The sequence below is a fragment of the Psammomys obesus genome, unplaced genomic scaffold (assembly GCF_907164565.1).
Source record: "Psammomys obesus unplaced genomic scaffold, mPsaObe1.curated_primary_1811, whole genome shotgun sequence".
In the NCBI taxonomy this organism is placed as follows: Eukaryota; Metazoa; Chordata; class Mammalia; order Rodentia; family Muridae; genus Psammomys; species Psammomys obesus.
In genome coordinates this window covers 19,661,173-19,678,097 of record NW_026592510.1, presented here as the reverse complement: position 1 = coordinate 19,678,097, position 16,925 = coordinate 19,661,173, and the positions used below count along the sequence as shown (strand labels likewise).

Here is a 16,925-nt window from a genome sequence, read left to right as displayed (position 1 = left end):
TCCAGTCCATTGTCTAACCAGCTTCAGAGTATGTCAATGTAGTGACTGTACTGTGAAGCCCCTCCCTCCCTCCCTCTCTCTCTCTCTCTCTCTCTCTCTCTCTCTCTCTCCCCCCACACACAAGAAAATTCAACAGGTCCATAAAGTGAAAACATCTATTAGCTTGTCTCCTTTTGTTGCTTATTTGCAAAGATCCCAGATCATATAATGTGTTGATTAACCCTGCTCATTCCTTCTCACCTTCATATTCCAGGCAAGGAGATACTGGAGTTAGAAGAAGAGAAAGTAATTCCCACAACAGGGCCTGAGCAGACAAAATTAGAATACAAGGAGGACCACCAGGCACTACCTGTGGACTACGTACTTGTAAGCCGTGAAAAAGATTTGCCGTTGAAACCAGAGGCCTGGGAAACAAGAGAAAACGCTCCTGAATTAGAACAGTTATCCGTAGGTTCTGGAGAAACAGAGCTACCAGAAACTCAGTTAGCAGGCGTCTCAAACACTTGTCAGCCGGGCTCTCTAAACGATGTCAAAGTTTGTTCTGCAGAGACAATTTCTTCCCGCCACAAGAGGGCGTCTCTTCAAAGCCCCACACAAGACCAGAGCTGGCTGGTCTTGGGTCACAGGGAGGCTGCTGACCCATCTGCAGGCAGCAGGACCTCGGGGCCTGGGTCTCCTGGCAGAACTGTGGAGCAGTGCTTGAGTCTCAGCTCAGACAAGGGACCCCAGTCCCAGGTTCCGGGAAGAAATAAGCCTGTAGACTCTTTAGCACTAGAGGAAGTTGCTGGTTTGAGCAGCCAATCAAGGAAGAGCAAGAGGCCAGGTCAAGCTGATCTAGACGAAGTTCCAACACAAGCTGCCGCCCGCGAAAATGAATGGGAAATGCTTTCACCACAGCCCTCCCAGAAAAACAGGATCCCTCCACAGGAAGCGGAAGAAGAGACAGAGTTCCTTGAGCCTGGACCCAGAAAGCCGAGACCAGATGGGTAAGCAAAACACTAGATTTATTTTTCATGAAGATTAGTTTATTTAGAAACAAGAGAAATATTGAGTGGTTGTGAAACATGAGTGTACCAGACTGACAAGATCTTTTCTGACATTTATTATATGTAAGTCGCGTCATCAGCAAAAGTAGCTAGTATTAATTAGCACCTTTCCAGGTCCTTCTCTGTGTAGGACAGCTTGCCCTCATCAGCTCACATGACCCTTACGTTCTCGGGACTGGGGGAGGAGAAGGATGGGATAGGGGAGGAGGAATCCAAAGTTCAGGGTGTTTCTGTAATTGTCCCAGATTCGCCTTAAATGAACAGAGTGGATGCTCTGGGCTCCCAAGCTTCCTGAATCCAAAGCCCTTACCTTCCCTGTTGGCATACTGACTTCTGTACAGAAAAACTTTTATGTGGCTTTATACAAACACGTGGCGTTCATGTGGGATTATCAGGAGACTCCAAAGCAGGCTCAAAATCAGTGCGCAGTGCACCTGCCCTAACTGACGAAGAGTTGTCAAACGGCCAACAACTCAGTGATGCCACCATCCATGCACCCAGTGTAGGGTTTATAAGATTTTTTTCCCCCTATGGCCCATTTATGGGGCGCCAAAGGGCACAGGGCAAGAAATGGAATGCCACTGTTGCCCTTGGGATCTGAGATCTGCTCATAATATTTAAGATTTTCCTTTCTCTCATTTCCCCTTAAAAATAGTGAGAAATAAGTTAAGTAGAAAGGAAGGTATCTTTTTGCATTTAAATATAGTGTGATATGCACCATGAAATGTATGTGTCTGCCCTTCCCCTGACCCCCAAAATTAATGCAATCGAAAGATGGTGTAACTTTTGTGTGGGAAAAGTACCTCCTGCTTTCCACTCAGTTTAGGAGCATAGAGGACCCTGCACAGCATAGGTACTGTGAATCAAGGTACCTTGGAACCCAGGCTAGCTCTCTCCTGGCCATTTACATATTTAAAGATTACACCTCAAGCTTAAGTTCCTCATCTATAAAATTAGTGGGCTCAGCTAGATGATTTCGAGCCTTCCTCCTACAGAAATTAAATTCTATGAACTTAATTTGTATGGGAACAATGTGTGTCCAAAAAAAAAAAAAAAAAGCTTCACAAATTGTATTTTGTTGTTGAAAGTAACAAAGAAAGACTGATTAGGAGGAGAGTGTGGAAAGTTTTCAGGAAAACCCGGAGGAGTTTTTAAATCGAGGCATTTCAGTTGGCCTAACCTTTTTTTTTTTTTTTTTTTTTGCCTGTCAAGCTACTTTTGTCTATCGAGACCCCAGATCAGTTAACAGAAAAGAGCAGCTAATGGACCCTAGCACACCTTTCCCTCCACGCGTCACCCTTTCCGCTTAGCCTCTGCCTTGCCACTGTGGCTGCCCTTACCTAAGTTACTCAGAACGTATGTGAAATGTTTCTGATAGATGTTGAGCAAACATAGTTGTCTGTAACAGGGTAGGAAGTACAGCGTAGTGTCTGAGCCCTTGTTTCACAGGCCCGAGACCCTGGGTTGAATCCCTAATACCACAAAACAACACAAGACAAAGCAAAAGGCCCACGTTGGTTGTCTGGATGGTGACCTAAGACCAAAAGCTACCGAGCACCTGTGAAAAAAAAATGTTCTTGTCGTTGAATATCTTGTTTTCTCCGTCTATGAGGACCGAGAATTTTGCTGGGTATAGTAACTGGGCTGACATCTGTGTTCTCTTAGGGCCTGCATGATATCCATCCAGGTTGTTCTGGCTTTCATAGTCTCTGCTGAGAAGTCAGGTGTGATTCTGATGGGTTTACCATTATATGTTACTTGGTCTTTTTCCTTCCAGCTTTTAGTATTTTTTCTTTGTTCTGTATACTTACTTACTGTTTTGATTATTATCTGGTGGGAGGGTTTTTTTTTTCTGATCTAATTTAGTAGGTGTTCTGTAGGCCTCTTGCATACTAGTAGGCCTCTCCTTTAAATTGGAGAAATTTTCTTCTATGATTTTGTTGAAAATATTTTCTGGGCCTTGGAGACAGGAATTTTCTTTATCCTCTATTCCTATCATTCTTAGGTTTTGTCTTTTCATGTTATCTTGGATTTCTTGGATGGTTTGTGTCAGGAATTTTTTTAGATTTAACATTTTTCTTTGGAGGATACATCAATTTCTTCCATTGTATCTTCCACACCTGAGATTCTTTCTTTCATCTCTTGTAGTCTGTTGGTCATGCTTACCTCTGTAGTTCCTATTTTCTTCCCTAAGTTCTTCCTCTCCATGATTTCCTCCATTTGTGTTTTCTTTAATTTTTCCAATTCTAGCTTAAGATCTTGAGCCGTTTTGTTGATTTCCTTCACCTGTATGATTGTATTTTTCCTGTTTTTTCTTCAATTCCTTCACCTGTTTGTTTGAACATTCCTCTGTTTGTTTTATTTCTTTCAGTGATTTAATCATTTCCTCTCTGAAAGCCACAAACTGTTTGGCTGCATCTTCCTGTATTTCTTTATAGATGGCCATAATCTGATTGACTTTATTTTCATCTAATTCTTTATGCATTTTATTTGAAAAACAAACAAACAAACAAACAAACCTGCCTTCCTCTGGAATCAGGAATCAGGGATGAGGCTTCACCAGTAGTCTTCAGAATTTCTTCCCTGAGAGTCAGATATGTTTGAGAACTGTTCTTTGAAGTCAGATTTCTACACTTGAAGATGTTTAGTATCTAAAGAGTGAGGCATAAACAACAGAGCAAATAATAGTGACCAGTGTTAGTTCAAAGGTACACAGTTGCATCTGTGCACATTTGCTGTCAGCCAGCTCCTAGGCACTGTGTATATGGTCTCAGCTTGGGTGTTATGCCAACTGGACACAAGCTAGAGCCATTTTGGAAGAATGAACCTCAGTTGAGAAAATGCCCCGCTAGATTAGCCTATGTGCAAACACCTGTGAGTGATACATTTTATTTTTTTAAGATTTATTTTTATGTGCCTTGATGTTTTGCCTGCATGTATGTCTGTATGGGGCTCCTGGATCCTTGGGAACTGGAGTTACATACAGTTGTGAAATTCCATGTGGGTGCTGAGAATTGAACCCTGGTCCTCTGGAAGAGCAGCCAGTGCTCTTAACCACTGAGCCATCTCTCCAGCCTAGGATACATTTTCTTGATTGATGGCCAATGTGGGAGGGCAAAGCTGATTGTGGGTGTTGCCACCCCTGGGCTGGTGGTTCTAGGTGCTATCTGAAAGCAGACTGAGCAAGCAATTAGAAGCAAGCCAATAAGCAGCATTCCTAAATGGCCTCTGCATCAGCTCTTGCCTCTCTAGGCTCGAGTTTTTGTCTTGGTATTCCTTAGTGATGGGCAGTAATGTAGAAGTATAAAGTAAGTAAATCCTTTCTTCCACAAGTTGATTTTGGCTATGGTATTTTAACACAGCAATTGAAACCCTAACTGTGACACTTGCCAAGGGCAGTGTGTGAGCTATAGGAGTCTTAGACTAGACCAAGCAGAGGATCAAATACCAGTTCCCAGAGGCATGGCACACAGTGACAGTGAGCCTGGTCCTTTCTATGTGGTCATGGAACACATCTGCAGAAAATGGGCAGCATATGAATCTCTCTCCTTCCCCTTCCTCCACCCCTTTGTGCTAAGAATTGAGCCCAGATCTTGACGAATGCCAAGCAAGACCTGAACGGAGACTTCCTGCCCATATCCTAAAATGAAGAGACAGAATGATCAGAGGGACGGCATGTAAACAGAGGGACACAAGAGCTGGGGCTGGTGAGATGGCTTATAGGGGAAAGAGGCTTGCTACCAAGACTGACAACCTAACTTTGATTCCCAAGACCCACGTGATACAAGGAGAGAATCAAGTCCCAAGAGCTGTCTTTAAACCTATACACAAACACACACACACACACACACACACACACACACACACGCACATGCACCCCATACACATACACACACACACACATGAATATATGGGCATAAGAACACACATAGACAGACACACAAAAAAATAAACTGTAAAAATGTAAAAAATGTAAAGGAAAAGAAAGGGCCAGTGAGGTTATTAAATTCTAGTCAGCATTTACCAGAGAAACAGAACACCAACTCATTAAAAACTCTCCAACCTAGGGAGCTAGAGATAGGGCTCGGCAGTTAAGAGTACTTGTTGCTCTTGCAGAGAACCTGGGTTGAATTCCAATCATCCACATGGTGCCATACAACCATCTGTTATCGAAGTTCCAGGAGATCCGGCAGGCATACATACAGTGCACATACATACATACATATAAGTAAAATATTCCTACATATAAAGTAAATCAATAAATCTTTAAAAAGCCTGTTCGACCCACCATCTCAACTACATAAAACTATTATATTTGATTCATAAATACATTAACTTTCAGAGGTGTAGAAAGTGATAAAAGAAAATAATTTTCAATAATAACTAAGCAAAAATGGCAATTACTTGTGCAATCTTTTGGAGACACATGCATGCAGAGGAGAGGCAATGAAAGGAAGACGAGGAGAAGGGAGATGGATTTCCTCTTGTCATGTGTGTCTCTGGAGTATTCAGGAATAGTTGGCCTTTGCATTTCTTTTTTTGTTCTAAAAAGGGAGGTATTCAGTGCTCTCTAAAGCATGGATGACAATGGCAATGTATTTCACCTGCCTCTCTCTGTCTTTTCAAATTACCTTTTTTTCTCGTCTGATAAAACCGTGCCTTGAGAAGAAGCCATCTTTCCCCATGTGAATGGCACTGTTAGACCTTTCCTTGTTTTTTCACGAGACCTTCAGAAACCAGGCTTCTTAGGTACTAATACATCCATTTTTCCTCTCTTTCAAAGTATACGTATGTTTCTTACTTGTCAGTTTTGTACTTGTGTGCATGGGAATGCAGGGTGCCTACAGAGGTCAGAGGCGTCAGATCCCCTGGAGCTGAATTATGGGCAGTTATTTTCCCTCTGGAAGAACAGTACCTACACCCCTTCTCTCCAGCCCCTACATTTGCTTCTCTTTATTGACTTGGATGTCAACAGTGATGGTGTTGGGTGGTGGGGGCAGAGGATCCTGACTGTTCGGTAGTGGTACTAAATATCTTGTGAATTGCAGTTTCTTTCCCTTCTTCTTCCCCCTCCCCGCCCCCCCAATTTTGAAACTTGCCCTTTCCCCATGTGTGTCTTCCTGGCCAGACACACGAGAGCAGACCTTCTGAAATAAGGGATCACAAGTTAACAAGATTGTCATTTCCTTTAATCTACCTAGTTGCCATTTGAGACAGGACACAAGCCTTGCTGGTCCAATTTCCTGGCTTAATGGGGTGAACTGAGTGAATAGGCTGCTAACGTCACTCAAAAATGAGCAAAGTTTAGACTTAACTTCTATCTCTCATTTCCAGCCCAGTGCTCATCAATAAAACACAGCCACTGAAAGACGTACTTTCTTGAAATTCTGTAGTTGGATACATTTATTTTGATTCCTCCATTGCCCACTGAAAGTCATAAATGACTTAAGACCCAGTTTTCAGTGAGATAATGTGAAATCGGCTGAGTCAGATCTTGCTCCTGATATCTCAGTCTTATCACCCCGCCCCACTCCACCCCTCAGTCCCTTCAGCCTGAGCACAGATTTCTCATCAAAGCAGGGAGGGCTACTTCCTGTTCAGTGGCTGCTTCCTGCTGAGGCTCTGTCGTTCTAGCTCAAGGGGCTGGAGGACTGAAGGAAACCAAAGCCGTTCAGTGTTCCTTTCAGTTTTCCAAATGTCTATAGATGTGGTGTTTTGTGCTCAGGTACTTTACCACAGAAGCAGTTGCTGTACCAAAATGAGGTAGTGCCACATGGCTGCTCCATTGGAGGAGGAGCACAGAAGAGCGCAGCTGTGCCGCTGGCTTCTAGCATGTGGGAGAGTCCAGAGTGCGCCCCTGGTTGAACTTGAAATGCCAGGACAAGTGGCAAAGCTGCCTTCGCAAGAAACGCTGATGGAAAGTGATGGTATTGGGGAAGACAAGACAACCTGGCTTTCTAAATTTGTGTGTGTGCGCCTGCCTGCCTGTCTGTGCACAGTCACTCATTCATGCCACAGTGCACATGTGGGGGTCAGAAGACAACTTTAGGGAGTTGATTCTCTTCTTCCGCCAGGGGAAGCCGAGGGGGGTTGAACTCAGTTTTTGGGTTTGACAACAAGCTAAGCCACCCAACATCATGGCTTTCTAAAAGTAGGATGCCTTGGTATATTAGGGCAAAGCAAAAGGAAAAAAAAGTACATATATATATATATATATATATATATATATATATATATATGTACTTTCAAATTCAAAAAATTCAAAGGAGATTTAACCCAGTCACATCTAGGAAGATGGTGGCAGAGTGTGAGGAGCCCACGGTGAATAATGCAGTGGTCCAGGTATATTGGTAGTGTAGCTATTAGTAAGTGGCCTGGTTCCAGGGGTGAGGGGAGTGGCAGCCAGAACCCAGAAGAATTTAGGGCAGAGGGGGAACAAGGAAAAGAAGGCTAACTATTTGAAAGAGTTCAGCCAGTCAGAGTGGTTCCCACATAGTTACCGAGTGTTGGGGTCTGGGCCAGATAGTTCCAGGTTCTTGGCTTCTTTTTCAAAGAATTTAACTAAGGCCTATTTGAAAGCAACAACAAACAAAAACAGGGTGGCTTTATGTGGTGCATAGACGCAGTGCAGACTATAGGGGTACACCATCAAGACTGACAGCAGTCTGAATGAGAGTACTCAGGGCCCCCGATTTGCAGCCTGGTGTCTCTCCTGAGAGATCTAAAAGAAGGAGGGTGTAGCTTGGGTAGTTCTCCATTTTGATTGCTAGATTTGGTCAAATTTTTTTCTATTGTACGTGTCTCTTTCCATAATACATCTGATTTCAATCCTATGTATACCCAGTTATGCCCAGTTGTAAGATGGTAAAGGGTATTCTCCCTGAAGGTTTATTTGAAGGACACACTTTGCCTCACTGCATAGATCTGAAACCAGTTCAGGCTGCGTCTATCACTTCTATGTCTGGTGCCAGTGGAGGGGTCGAGGGCCTTCAGGGGTTGCTGTGTGCGTTATTTGGTGAGGGTATGCTTTAGTCACTGTTCTGTTGCTATGAGGAGACACTGTGGCCAAGGCAATTTATAAAATAAAGCCTTTATCTGAGAGCTTGCTTACGGTTTCAGAAGGTGAGTCCATGACCATCGTGGTGGAGAACACAACAGCAGGCAGGCATGGCATTGGAGCAGTGACCGAGAGCTTGTATCTCACCCATAGCAGCAGGCAGAGGAAGGGAGGGGAGAAAGAGACGGAGAGGGAGAGAGAGAAGGAGGGAGAGAGAGAGAGACAAACCTCTCTCCAGTGTGATAGGGGATCTATTGCCAGGATCTGTGAGAGTCCTTTTGAAACAAAGGCCATCAAAGGTCACTCCAGGATTAGAGAAATTAAGTTACTAGTCCCAAATCAGCAATGATTTTGTCCCTTCTATTTTGTTGTTGTTATTATTCTTGTTTTGGTGTGTGTGTGTGTGTGTGTGTGTGTGTGTGTGTGTGTGTGTGTGTGTTTGGTTTTGGTTTTTTTGAGGCAGGGTTTCTCTGTATAACCCTGGGTATCCTGGGATTTGCTCTGTAGACCAGGCTAGCCTTGAACTCACAGAGATCCCACCTGCCTCTGCCTCCTGAGTGCAAGGATTAAAGGCACATGCCACCATGGTGATTTTGGCCCTTCTAACTGCTAATATCTAGAGACATTAGGCTTGACAGACTGAGGAAGGCAATGCCCTCTTACACTGGGTAGAGATGGAGGATTCTGTGACATCCCCTATCTTCACAGCCTCAGCCACATAGTGGAGAGCGTGTTCCATCCCATTGCCTTGCTGTCTCCCTACCTCTTGCTTTCCATCTGAAGAGAGCTCCCATTCATTTGTTTTGTTGCTTTTGTTTCCATCTCCATCTTCAAGACTGTAACTTCCGGGAAAGCACAGATCTGGTTTGTCTTGGGAAGCACAATACCCCTGGTGCTTAGAATAGGGCCTGCCAAATATTAAGTGCCTTGTAAGTTTGCCCGATTGGACAAACAGAAAACAAACAAACAGCAAAATAAAAACTCATTTGTCCAACATAATTATTCCCCTTTACCCCTTCTCACCCTCTTTCATTCTTTTCCTGAGACAGGGTCTCATTACACAGCCATAACTGGCCTAAAACTTATAATACAGACCAAACTGCTCTTGAACCTGAGTGATCCTCCTGCCTCTGCCTCCTGAGTGCTGGGATTATAGGTATGTGCCACCGTGCACAGCTATCCTCATTTGTTTTTTTATTTTTATTTTTTAGTGTGGCAGTTCGCATATTTAATGAATTATACGTATACAACTAGAGTGTGACAGTGTACTCAGCAAAAACAATTACTGAATTTGTAACATAAAGCTAAGGTATAGAGAAAAAAATTGACTTACATTAAATGAGTATAACAATGGAGTCTGGTGATACTTTACTGAAGTTTTACGCCTGCGAGTCAGTGATGGAGGCTGCATAGTTCTATCAGAACCTTTAGAAAGAGATGAATCTTCATTATCAGTAACAGGCACTTTCTAGTATTTCATTTACTCTATATGTATACATAGGTTTTTTTAGATTTTTTATTTTTAATGACTTTTTTATTTTTAATGAAAAATTCTAATGTTTTAATTTTCTTTCCTAAGGGGATGTCCTACACTTGTGAATAATATGCAGCTTTCTTTTATAAAGTTAAAAAAAAAATCCTTTCTTTTGTGATTTGAGACCAAAGTTACTTATTTTCTGGTGGACCTCCAAGATTTTTAGAGCCCTCTAGCTTTCTTAAGGTGTGTTTATTCATTTCATTGAACCTCACTGGAAAAAAAATAGGTATGCCTGATCAGGGCATTTCCTGTCACTTTTGGTCATCTGTTGTCTACTTCATAGCTGTTATAATCTCTTCACCCTGGGTGTGCTCTTTTTTTTTTTTTTTTTTTTTCTGGAAAAGAACAGTCATTCTACCTATTCATCCTTTATCCTTTCAACCCAAGCAGCAGTTGAAAATGTGTAATCTTCAAAGACCAGTTGAAAAATGTATAATCTTCAAAGACCTTTTACATTTTACCTTTTCAAAGTCAGTTCGTTAAATAACCATTGGAAAGTAGCAATTAGACTCTGAGGAAATAATGTCAACTCTACTGGAGAATATGAGCTCTACTGTGTCTGTTTTGCCAAATATAATGCAATAACCAGAATGTTAGTGATTCTTCAAAAGAAAAAAGTAACTGCCTCCAAATAAAATTAAGTTAATACCTTAGCTCAAGTGCTAACTCTGACACAGGACTACCTCACCTTGGCACAGTCTGGGTTTTACACGTATATCCTGCAAGACAGAAGGAAGTGCTGCTAGCAGCAGTGGATTAAAGGCGTTAAATTTTCCATTTAGTGCAGTATTGTGGAACAACTTTAAGGTGTTTATGATTTGACTCATGGCATAAGTTAGAGATTCAAAATTTCTGGATTGTGTGTGTATTATGTGTAAGTTCATGTGTGAACGTACGGATGACAGCAGAAGGCAGAAGAGGGTGTGAGATCCCCTGGAGCTGGAGTTGCAGGCAGTTGTGAGCCCCCTGAGTTAGGTGCTAGGGATCAAAAAGACCAGCAAGTGTTCTGCACCTCTGGGCCCTTATCGGGCACCTTCTTGAGACAGTGCGGCTCATCCTGACCTGGGAATCCACCTGTTCTCTAGCTGAATTTCCGCCACCAGAAGAAACCTCGGAATCATGGTGTCGCCACCACTGAACAGGCTACTCAGGAAGTGCTGCTCATAAGTACTCGTAATTCTAATGACTTCGTTTATTTGTTTGTCTCGTCTCGTTTGAGCCAGTCTCACCGTGGAGCTCTGGTTAGCTCGGAGCTTGCTTCGTAGGCCAGACTGGCCTCCAGCTCACAGAAATCTGCTTGCCTCCACCTCCCAAGTGCTAAGAGTAAAAGCTATTTTTAAAATTGGGTTTTATGATTATGACCATCCATGTTTTGTTTACCGGATAATATAAAATTGATGTTCATAAAAATAAAAATAAAAAAAAAAGCCTACAGCTTTACAAAAACATTGAGGCACTTATTTTATTTGTGTGTATGTGTGTAGGCCTGTGTCTGCAAGCTATATGTACCACTAACATGCTGGCACCGGAGCAGGCCACAGAGGGTGTCACATCCCTTGGAGCTGAAGCTACAGATGGTTGTAAGTCACGTGGTGTTGCTGCAGGGAACTGATCCTGGGGCCTCTGCAAGAACAGCAATCACTGAGTAATCTCTCCAGGCCCTAAACTTTGAGTTTTAAAAATGTCTCTAATTAAGAGTTGGTATAAAGTTTGGGCATGGTGACTCACATTTGTAATCCCAGAACCAGGAGACAGGAGGACCACCATGAGTTTGAGGCCATCCTTGACAATAAAATGACGCCCTTCCTCAAAAAAATAACAAACAAAAAACAGTTGGGCTACACTTACGTTCTCTTCTGTTATGCAAATATCCTCTAATAGTTACTTGCCTTAACTACATCAGTATTTCAGCATTTTTATTTGGTTATTTATGTATATTTGTTTACTTCTTACTCACTCACTGATTCATTGATTCATTCATTTGGAGAGGGTCTTGTGTATCATGGGCTGACTTCACAACTGCTCTGGAGCTAAAAATGACTCTTGGATAGGAATTCTGGCTTTTCTAGAACTTTATGACTTTTTCTAGAACTATTCTCCTATGCTTTTTATGGTCTACTGTATTTTCTTAAGCATTGGTCAGTAAGTGCTAAATTGCTATCTTTTGTATATACATTGTAGAGCTGTGTGTTGTGTGTGTGTGTGTTTGTGTGTTTAATAAGAGGTTTCCAGGAACTGAATCTCTTTCAAACTTGTGTGTTGAAGAAATTCAAATTCAGCTTCATTGGGAACAGGAGTGGCAGGCAACAGCTATCGTGAAAATAACCTAAAAACAAGGGGGGATTTGTGACACCCTAACCCTGTGAGAGTATGTTTTATATGCAAATGCTGCTGCTCTGCCCAGCGTCGACTCTGGCAGGCTGGTGCACTAGGAGATCTAGGAGGCAGGTGATCAGCCTTATTTAGATGTGCCCGGGATCATGTGACCAGAAAATGGAGGCGAATCTGTACTTGCTGTTAACTGCTCCAGAAGGGAGATGCTGAAGAGCCAGAGCCGCGCATCCGTCCGTCCCTCCCGCTAGCAAGCTCCTGTCATCCTCAGAAGGTAGGTGGGTCCTGGTCAGGCTTTCGGAAGATTAAGCCAGGCGAGGAAAAATTTCAATGGAGACTGTCCTCCTCGAAGCCTGTCTACTGCTACTGGGAAGTTGGAGGAGGGAGGAGGGGGCAAGAGGAGGCTGGATTCTGCCTGGCCCCTTAACCCCTGACATGGAGAGCTGCAATTCATTCTGACCAGCTCAGAACTAAGGGGCAGGCAAGCTTTGGTTTGCTAGTCCCCTTCCTGGCTGCTGGCAGCTATCTAAACGCACCTCTGCATAGCTATAATCAATGTTCATTCTTTTCTATCTAGGATGAATATGCAAATAGAAAATTAGAGGAAGTGAAAATGTTGAGGGAGGATTATTATAATGTCTGGACATTTGCCCTAGTAGCAAGGAGTTTATATTCTGTATGTTCCTAAAAGTTATCGAAGCTAATATAACACCATCCACGCCTCTATTTTTCTGATGAATCTTGGAACACTTACATTTACAAACCTACCTGATTTTTTTAAGCTACAGAAATAGGTCACGCTCAAAAATGGACCTCTGTTGTTCACATTGCCCTTTCCAAATCAAGAGACAGAAGCTGATTTTTATACGAAATGTATTCATTATTTCACCGAAAAATTAAGTTGTGTGAGGAGTTAAAGATAAAATGCCCCTGGCTGCTTTAGGTAATAACACTAGATTTCCACCTGGCAGATTTCTGCCTGGGAATAGAGCACTGGCCATGTTTTAAGGGAAAGAGCCATGCTTTCATCAATTGCCCACCTCTCTGCAGATTAGTCACAGATAACTGACTATGTGAGTAATTTCCAGACCCACTTCCAACCAACAGTGTGCCTTGTTCCTTGCCCTGGCCTCAGCTCCACCCCAACCCCCACCCGACCTGCCCAGCCCCAGTCCTTAACCAACCCCCACCCAGCTCAGCCCTCACCCCCTAAGCCTGCCACAGAGGAAGATAGGAGCTACTTCTGAACAAGCCATTTCAAACTCTATTTGATGAAAGTTTTCTTGGCATTATAATTGGTAATCTGCCCAGATCATAAAATCTAGAATAATTACATGTAAATAGTAAAAAATATAGGCTGTGGAAATTCTCTTAATTGTTGAGAAATTTCATATCTGCACACCACAAGAACAAAACAAAAAAAAAAAAAAACCCACCACTCTTATAGAAATATCTCTATTGGCAAATTGAACGCTTGTAGGATATAGTAAGCACTATTGTTTTACAATGGCTTGAACCTTCTTGCCCTATACTAAAAGGTAAATACAGCTGAGGCTGTTGTTTTCCCTAAGCCAGCACAAGCAAAGATTTCCCAGAGATAATAGGAAGGCAGCTTCTCTATCCTAAGCACAGCGTGAAGCCTTCCTGGGCTTGAGCTAGCAGCCCCCTCACTTCTTCCCATGAAACTACAAGTTGGGTTAACTTTCCATGGCAGGTCTCTCTTCTGTGCATGCTAGAGAATTTGTTTTCATTCCATTTAGTTTTTCAGTCTTCAATGGCTTTAGGCTTTAAGCAAAATTTAGCCCATGTATTTAAATTTCTCAGGGCTGGGGGAAAAAAAAAACGCTTATCACACTTCTATTTTCAGGAGAAAGGTGGCATTTCTTAATTAGTTTATAACCTTTGCACACATTTAGAAAATGAAACCTCTAACTCTTGGAAAACGTGTATTTATTATGAAGAGAATAATGAACTTCCCCAAGGGCTGCATGTGATCCAAACCAATTAGGATTCACTCTCTCTTTTCACCTTTATGGGGAGGAGGAAGAGAAACAGCAAGGGCAGAATGAAGTCAGTTCAGTGAGCGGGACAGCTGAGGGACTCTGGGTGCTTCGAGGTAAGAGATCGGGCTGGTCCAGTTCCTTCATGACAGACGACAAGAACAAGGTTCGTGGATAAGGCAGAGTTGGGGACAAGATAGGGTAGAGTTGGGAATAGGGTAGATTACCAGGCTGTATGTCTGTGTGGGGGCGGGGGGGGGTTCAGGTGGAAAGAATTTGATAAGCTAAGTGTAGTCAAGAGAGCCTTCGGGAACACTTGGAAGACTAAGAGAATTTGATTGTGCATGGAGAGTGAAACAGTTAAGAGAGATGGGAAAATCGAATAAATGGTTGAGTCCTGAGACTTGAACAACCACAACAAAAACCTTCGCATTAAATGTGTTATGTTGGCTGTGAAAAGCCAATGCTTTTTGAGTTAGGACTGCCTCCGTGGTGTGGGAACAGAGTCAATACGGCAGCAGGAGGAAATCTGACTGTACATTATCGGAACTGGATCTGAGCCTGGGAGAAGAACGATGGAGGCAGTTTCAGAGCTGTAGAAAAGGGGTAAAACGGGTGTAGCTTGGAAATAGAAGACAGTGAGGACTCGTGGGATCGTTGCTTAGCAACGCAGCTAGCTTGGGGTCGAACATCTGTCCATTCACCAAGACAGAGTTGGCCGCTTTGGTGAGTTGCTTGATATAAGTTCATAGAAGCGAGGCTAACAAGGTGCAACTCTCCTCTTTAGAGCAAGATGACCCAGCCCAGCTCAGGCAGTGTGGCACCGGCTGAAAGTGAAAATCCAGGTCGGTCTTCAGCCAGCCATGTCCCCAAAGTGCACCCTCGTCTCTCTATGCTTCCTGCAGATTCCCGCATACGCTGTGGTATAGTAGTGGGGGAGGACATGAAGAACAAGGGGAGATTTTTCCTTTGGTCATCCTCTTCACTCCTGGGCAATGGCTGTGTGAGTCATCTTCGAATAACCAGCTGGAACACCAGGATCAGGCCAAATGCCACCCATGACAAGCTCTGGAGAATGACTCATAGGTTGTAGCAACAGAGTGAGTCTTGATGGTTGCCATAGGGGCCGGGGAGAACAGAGGAGGAGAGGAAAGCTGTTTTATGGTTTTATTGCTTCCCTGCTCTACCAGCAATATCAATTGCCCACTCTTATCTGGAGAGCTTAGCTTGATCGCCACCTGTCATTACAGGCGTTACTACTCCCGTCTCTCCATTTCCTGTGCTGCTTTGTGTGGGCTTGTCTGTCTTTCCCCCTTAGTCTCCTTGAGTTTTAGATTCACAGAGAACAGATGTGCTTCTGATCCATTTCATTTGCTTTGTAATCCCCTCTCCCAGACGAGTTTAACACTTCCGAATGCGGCCAACATTCAAATGTTTGTTGAACTTTTACCAGAACAGTCTGAGAGGCAAGCAGTGAGCATCAGGGAGAAGCCACATCTGTCAGGGCTTACTGGGGAAGCTGGTTTGGAAGCCATGATGGTTCAGGCATACTTTTGCCTACAAACAGATTTTTCTCCCCCCAAAATAGCTTTCAGGTGAAAAAGTACTAATCAAATACATTCTTTCCATACTGCTCTGAAAAGCAAGGCTTCGTGTTCTCCAAACCCAGCTTGCGAGTCCCAGTTCTAAAGCCAGCACTGCCCATGAACAAGAGAATCACGAAGCGCGGGAGTAAAAATGTCACAAACACATTTGCCCACCTCCCATCCCAGAAATATCTCAGAAAGGTTGATGACATGGAAAGTTCTAGAAGTAGCCAGCTCTACCTAAAATAAAACAAGAGTAAACACACACACACACATAAACACACACACACACACACACACACACACACACACACATACATTATGATCCCAAGAGTGCAGGGAAGCAAGAGACAGATTAGGCAGGTAAAACAGATGAAGGGAGAGTCGATGTTACTGAACTAAGGAAAAAGTGGTAGTGATGACAGAGAAAATCAGGCTGGGGATGGACAGAGACAAGCCCTCTCTAGGGCACAAGGATGCTTCCTTGTGTGTTAGTCGAAGTGTATTTGCCAGCTTGACCTTAGCTCAAGCTTGAGTCTCGCTAGCCCGGTGAGTGTGCACTGACCGCTAGCTACTTAGTTTATTTCCCATGGCTAACTTCAAAAGCATATGTATTCATTTGTATGTGTGTGTGTCTGAGTCTATGTATGCGTACCATGTGCGTACGGGAGGCTGTGGAGGTCAGAAGAGGGCATAGAGTCCTCTGGCACTGGTGATATAAGTGTTTGTATACTTGCCAGTTTGAGTTTAGCTCAAGCTTGATTTTCACTAGCTTGGTGAGTGTGCACTGATCTTTAGCTATTAAGTTTAGCCCTTGAAGAGGTTCTGGGAACTGTACCTGGGTCCTCTGCATGAGCAGTGAGTTCTTTTCTAAGCCATATTTTTAGCCACACCCTCAGTACCATTACCTACCAACAGGGACCTGGTAACTAGAAAATGTATGAGACAGGGTCACCAAATCCCATTCCATGCTGTAACTCTGTGAACATTGTGTAAAAGCACAAGCAGTTTCTCCATAAAAAGCTTTCTGTGTTTGCACAATGAAGACATACCAATAAAAACGAAATGATGAAATGAATCTGTTCTCTTTACAAGGTTAGCGATCCTGTGTGCTTGCCGAATGCATCCCTTGGGGAAGTAGAAAATTAATCAAGGCTTATAAATTAGGTTTGTAGAATGTGATTAAACCATGCAGTGGGGCACATGTAAGTAAAGCTTTCTCTCCATCCTGAGGGCCTACCTTTGTGCGTGTGTCTCTCTAGATCTGACATCTGAGGGGACATGAACTGTCGGACTAATGTGCTCCTTCCAAAAGTTCTCCTTTGCGATGTAGTGATTTTTTCAGAGGAGATCCTGCCCCCATGTTAG

The 16,925-nt window shown here is 43.2% G+C and overlaps 1 protein-coding gene across 2 annotated transcripts in view; it reads left to right on the top strand.

Annotated features, from left to right (window-relative positions):
- The window catches only part of Prune2 (prune homolog 2 with BCH domain), a 195,805-nt gene that overhangs the window by 111,840 nt on the left and 67,040 nt on the right, over positions 1-16,925 (top strand). For both annotated transcript variants that reach the window (XM_055613838.1, XM_055613839.1), the window contains one exon: positions 254-986. In XM_055613838.1, the coding sequence (XP_055469813.1) occupies positions 254-986 (733 nt within the window). The remainder of the gene's footprint in view (positions 1-253; positions 987-16,925) is intronic.